The sequence below is a fragment of the Peromyscus eremicus genome, chromosome 18 (genome assembly GCF_949786415.1).
Source record: "Peromyscus eremicus chromosome 18, PerEre_H2_v1, whole genome shotgun sequence".
Classification (NCBI taxonomy): Eukaryota; Metazoa; Chordata; class Mammalia; order Rodentia; family Cricetidae; genus Peromyscus; species Peromyscus eremicus.
This window is the reverse complement of record NC_081434.1, coordinates 421,684-428,409: the sequence shown is the minus strand read 5'-3', so window position 1 is coordinate 428,409 and position 6,726 is coordinate 421,684. Positions and strand designations below refer to the sequence as shown.

The following is a 6,726-nucleotide window of genomic DNA, read 5'->3' as shown; positions in this document are numbered from 1 at the left end:
TTTTAACTTCCTGATAATTCTTAAAAGAGATGAGTAGGTAACACCATCATATAGATTGTTCTAGAGTGAAATCAAAAGTAACTATGTTAATTTTTGTCCAGATACAAGAAGCTATAAGCTACTATTTTCCTGGTACAGCTCTCTTTAGACCATGGATGAGCACTGTGTTGCTGTCTGAAACCTGGCCCTTGCAATGACAATGATACTTCAGCACTACTTATCACTAGGATAGTTCTATAGTGATCATCTCCCTCCACCCATCTCTCTCGTCCTCTTAGAACAGCTAACAGCCAGAGAATCACAATGGGGAACCACACAAGGGTGACAGCTTTCATCCTAGCAGGTCTGACGGATGACCCACAGTGGAAAGTTGTGTTATTCATCTTCCTGCTTCTTACCTATCTGCTCAGCGTCACTGGCAATCTGATCATCATCTCACTCACCCTGGTGGATACTCACCTGAAGACCCCCATGTATTTTTTCCTTCGGAACTTTTCCTTCTTAGAGATATCCTACACTACCACATGCATCCCCAAATTGCTTGTTACTATGGCAACTGGAGACAAAACCATTTCTTATAACAGTTGTGTCACTCAAGTGTTCTTTGCTTTCCTACTTGGAGCATCAGAATTTTACTTGCTGGCAGCCATGTCCTATGACCGATATGTGGCCATCTGCAAGCCCCTGCACTACATGACCATCATGAACAACAAAGTCTGTGTGCAGCTGGTCCTCAGTTGTTGGCTTGCTGGCTTTTTTGTCATTTTTCCACCACTCCTGTTAGGCTTGAATCTTGACTTCTGTGCTTCCAACATCGTTGATCATTTCTACTGTGACACCACTCCACTCCTGCAGCTTTCCTGCACAGACACACAGCTCCTGGAGATGATGGGGTTCGTCTCAGCTTTGGTGACACTCTTGCTCACATTGGTAATGGTGGTAATATCCTACACCTACATTGCCCTGACAATTCTAAAAATCCCTTCAACCAGCCAGAGGAAGAAGGCTTTCTCTACATGCTCTTCTCACATGATTGTGATATCCCTCTCTTATGGCAGCTGCATCTTCATGTATGTTAAACCATCAGTCAAGCAGAAAGTATCTATTTCCAAGGGAATTTCCGTGCTCAATACCTCAGTGGCTCCACTTCTGAATCCCTTTATCTATACCTTGAGGAATCAGCAAGTGAAAAAAGCATTCATTAATACAATACACAGGATTGCATCTTTCTCAAAGAAATGACTATTCTACTTCATTATATGAAGGAAATGAAAAAAGAAGATTTAAATAATGCCAATAATACCTAAGATAAGTCTGCTTCAATTTCCTCTCCTTGTTTTGTTATTCATTTGCACATCTCAAAGAAAATTCTTACTCTTTAGAAGCAAATTTTATTTGTGTGAGGAGCAGGAAATTAACTAAACTTAGAGCTTTTCAAATGTTAAAACAATGCACTACTATTGAGCTATGATCAGAGCTGTATGCAACCTAAAAATCCAAAGACTGGTTCCCCACTAAAACTCATCTTCCCCTTTTCTCTAAGTGGGAACTAAGAGAAATTGAACTTATTTTTCTATATCCTTTTGTCCTTTAAAATTTCCGTTATGACTTAGAATTTGAGTCAACTGTAGAGGGACTGCCCAACATGAATGAGCCTGATTTTGATCCCCAACACTACAAAGTACATGGAAAACAAAATGAATTTTAAAATTCAAATTAGTCAAAAATATGAAATTCTGTTTTATTTTATATTATATTTAATGTGTGTTTAATGGGAACATTACTATATTTTATTATTGTATATTTGTGATCATTTATAAGCAAAACACCAATATTACATAATATTTTTATTTACACCTTTCTAATTTTTAGTGTGTATTTTACTCAAAGAAATTAAGGACTAGCAAAATGAGTTAGTAAGTTAGAGCCCTAACTGCTAATAGTACTTGAGTCTTGTCCCTGTACCCACATGGTAAATAGACAGAACTGACTTCCTACAAGATTTTCTCTGACCTCCTTCAAAAGTGGTGCTGTTTTCTCTTATATATAGACTCACTGACAAAATGAGTAAATAAAATGTAATAAATTTTTAAATTAAAAAAATTGTAGCAGAATTTATCCATTATTGTGGTTACTCATCTTTGAAATATATATATATATAATATGCATATGTATATATATATATGTATGATAATTGTTATAAAATATTTTATGGAATTTATTTTATAGCTATTTAAGACTTAAGTCTTATTTATATTTTACAAATGGTTCTAGCCATATCTAAATGTAAATGTGTTAGTCTTACTTGTTCATTTGAATATTAGTAATAAAATGGGTATTGATGCCTTCAAAATTTTGAGTAGCTTACTGTATTTTTTGAGATCATGGGAAATGATTTGTGAATGACTACTAAATAAAAACAATGCTAGCTCTATCATTTCAAAACTTGCTTATCTGATGTATATTTTAGACATAAGTTTATGATGGACATAAACAATGAACAAAGAGGAAAATATATACATGTGTAGGTGTCCCATTCAACTTGTGAAACAAAGTTTCAGAGTCAAGTCCTTCTCTTCAGGGGAATTTTTAGCTGTTGATCAAAATCCACAATGGATTATAAAGTTAATTTGTGTGTAGTTATCAAAATTTCACAAAAGTATAGTAGACAGTAATACTTTTGCAGCTATACACCTTATTTCATGATATATTTCATAAATATATGTGTTTTTCTGTTTTACTTTTAACATTGTAGTTTTTAAAATGTGAATCAGTTTTAATTGTTAAAAATTTTCATTTCAAAAGCAAATATTGCTTGTTTTGTTTGAAAGTTACAATGTTTAAATGCAATCTCAACTTCTTAAAGGAAATATTTTTTCAAGAAACACATTTTTCCTTCTTAAAGCAAGGTGGCATGGAGGCATAAGATGTATTTAGGAAGTGAAATTGCTTCAGGACAGTAGGTATCATCTTGTTCATAGAAAGGGTAGTAGTTCTTAGGGTATTATTATTATACTTCATAACTTATATGTATTATGTTTTTTAATATACATTTACTCCTTCATAACTAAGATTTCCTGCAGTTTACCAAGTTTTGTGAAAGAAATTATACTATGTTTTCACACTTTTAAAAACATCTTAATGTCTCTGAAATTCAGGCATGTGTTATTATAAGTGAGATGTACACTGTGACTAGTTTTATTAGCAGTATTTTTCCTCCTGGTGCTTCATGAAACAATACTTTCTGAGACATAACACTGATATCTACTTGAGTTCAAAGTCAATAAAACAGAGATCTATGTTTGTATCTTTAGCAGAGAACATCTAGATTGACAAGTAACATGAAAACCATGAAACTTCTGTAGAATGCTTATCAGCATGATTTTTACCAAATTATTCCCTTTCCTATCATAGTTTTCAGGAGTCCTGGTAAGTATTTCTTCTTGACAGTCTTACTCTCTCATATTATATAATATAGGTTCATACATATAGATAACATGATAATATATAGTAAATTGGGTTTCTAATATTCTGATCTGAGTTTGATTGTTGATTCCAATAAACAAACATACTGTTAGTGATGCTACTTAAGGAGATGCAGATAGAAAAATATATATTCAGCTGTTTGGAGGACAGCTGGGAAAAAGAACAGTACTGATCCATGTTAACAGAATCAACAAAGATGCCAAACTCTCACAAGCTGAAGGAAGATTTCATCCTCGCTAGAAACCTCCATGCATACTGGTTTATTATTCAGAAAGAGGGGCCATAACTCTTATTGGTATAGTCTTTTAAGGTCTTCCTTGATAGTCTAAACCACATAAAGGTAAGCCCTGCTGATTCCCCAGGTCTCCCTTGGTGCACAGAGCTGTCACTCTGATAGAAAATACTGAGGAAGTGATTGTGGCATTCATTCCTTGAATGAAACTACCCATCCTGTGCCTGGTTCTGCTCATTAGAGCAGATCTGCTTCTCATAGCAGTCACTCTGCAGTTCTGTCCTAACAAGTCCCAGGCACAAAACCAGGGTTGGTATGCAGCTGGAGCTCTTACTGTACATGTAGAATGAAGAGTGAGCCATTTAGTCTTGTAATCTTCTTTGAGAGAAAATATGTCCATATTGTGAACAGGTGATGCTCTTCCCTAAGTTTCTCCATAACCTGTAAAAGAGTGGTTTTTCAGACTCTTTCTCTGAGATATTCTGTTTGAGAAGCAGCTTTTGACTCTTTTGAGGATGGAATATGACTCTGGACATGGGTAGAGACATGGATGTAACCATCTTGTCTAGAAACACTGAAGTGGAATAGACTGGCACATGGCTTATACTTGAGAATAGAAAGGGTATTACTCTGTAAATTTATCAGGATGAATTGAGACTATAGGGTCACATGGGCACATTAAATATCTTATTAGAGAAACCACACCCAACAATTTTAGAATACTTGAGATCAAGGAAAGGATTTAATTCCCTAACTTGAGTATATAAGGAAGTGACTATCTCAAGTTAGAATGGTAATGGACCCCCACCAACTTGTCATATGATTACCTTCAATAAAGAACCAACAGGCAGAAGATTCTTGACTGTCCCTTGGACTGTCATTCTCTGACAATGATTTGACCTATTTAACTGATATCTGCCTGTAGCAGGAATTTTAACAGGTCTTATTAATAAAATCAAACCTGGAGCCAGGTATTGGGGTGAATGCTGGAAGATCAGAGAGACAGAACAAGTCACAGCCACCTCACCTCACCAATTCCTCAGCTAATCCTGTTTCCTCAGACTGGAAGTCTCTGAGTCCTCATCCAAATGGGTCTCAGCTGAACTGCTTCTCGAAAGTCTGAAAGCTTAACCAGCCAAATGCTTCTAGTTTCTGGTCTTCACGTCTTATATATCTTTCTGCTTTCTGCCATCACTCCCTGGGATTCAAGGCTCACTTCCTGGGATAAAGGCGTGTGTTACCACGCCTGGTTGTTTCCACTGTGGCCTTGAACTCACAGAGATCCAGATGGATTTCTGCCTCTGGAATGCTAGGATTAAAGACGTGAGTGCCACCATTTTCTAGCCTTTGTATCTAGTGGCTGTTCTGTTCTCTGACCCCAGATAAGTTTATTAGGGTGCACAATATTTTGGGGAACACAGTACCACCACATCTGCCATCCTCCTGTACCCCACACTGGACTTTATGCACATCTGTCTGCCTATTCTTTTATCTGTGAAAGTATTTCCTTAGCAGCTGGACTCATCTCTACACTTATTAAAACTAAATATTCATTCATATGCAACACACATACACACAAAGAAACACACACTATGATATGTGAGCAGAAAGTTAATATTAATAGTTAAGATTGAGATAAAAATGTTAGTTTGTCTTCCATTGTTATCAAGAAATTAAGAAATATGTGGAAAACAGCTGCTATTGAAACTGCTGTGCCTTGTGAATTCATTGTTTTTCAATATAGTCTGACATTGTAGAAAGACACAAGCATGTTCATCTATGTTTCTGACATGGCCTGTAGATGACAGGATAGGAGTAAAGTACACCTTGTATGATGGCTATTCTTGGTTGTCAACTCAACGTCTGGAATTAACTAGAAAGTCAAGCCATTTGACAGGCACACCTATGGTGATATTTTATTTGTATTGAAATGTGATTTTATTTGTACGTTAATAAATAAAGTTGCCTGGGGGTCAGAGCTAATAGCAAGCCATAGCAGAGCTGGGCGTTCGTGGCACACGCCTTTAATCGCAGCACTTGGTAGGCAGAGGTAGGTAGATCTCTGTGTGTTCAAGGATACAGCCAGCATTGGAAACACACGCCTTTAATCTCAATACCATAAAAGACCTGGAGAGCTGTACAACAGACAGTGGCGAGGCAGTCATGTGGTTGATTTTACAACCAATGAGAATGCAGAACAGAAAGTCTATATAAAGACAAACAGACAGGAAGTAGGTCTCTTTCGGAGAGGTCTCTTGGCTTAAGAGGCTAGCTGCAACAGGCAGGTAAGGCTCTTAGCTCTGATCTCTTGGCTTTCTTCTTTGCATTGGTTCTGTGTTTCTTATTTAATAAGACGGTTGGTTACATCTACACACACCCGTGAGGGATTTTTGGTTAATTTGATCATCTGAGGTTGGAAGATCCAACTTAAATCTAGATTATTTGGTCACAACTCTTTATGCCAGTCTATATGAAGTACAAAGTAGAAAGAAGTTTTTGTTCTTTGCCTATAATTGGAGGCTTTTTCTCTGTCCTGCCCCATTCTGCAGCCATTTCCCAAATAATCACTCAAAGGCTTATATTAATTGTAAATGTTTGGCCGGTGGCTCAGGCTTATTACTAGCTAGCTCTTATATTTAAATTAACCCATTTCTATTAATCTGTGCATCATCACATGACTTACCAGATCTCTGACACCTTGTTCCTTGGGCGGCTGGATCATGTCTGCCTCTCTCCACCCTCCTTCTCCCCATATCTCCATTTGGCTTTCCCATCCACCTTTATTCTGCCTGGTTATAGACCAAAACAGCTTTATTTATCAACCAAAGGTAGCAAAACATATTCACAGTGTATAGAAGGATCCTCCCACAGCAATTACCAGCCTGCTCTTGCTGGGAAGCTCATTCCTTCACTGGTATTAGAGGCTACGTCTTGTGATTCCAAGGTATATTAAGGACCAGCTTTGACATCCAGCCTCATGGGTTGAGCAAGTACTAGATTCTTGGCCT

At 37.0% G+C, this 6,726-nt stretch overlaps 1 protein-coding gene across 1 annotated transcript; it reads left to right on the top strand.

Annotated features, from left to right (window-relative positions):
- The first annotated feature begins 303 nt into the window (after positions 1–303).
- Positions 304–1,242, top strand: LOC131894946 (olfactory receptor 6C74-like). Its single transcript, XM_059245313.1, has one exon. It carries the CDS (start codon positions 304–306, stop codon positions 1,240–1,242), a length of 939 nt encoding a protein of 312 aa, XP_059101296.1.
- Positions 1,243–6,726: the final 5,484 nt, after the last annotated feature.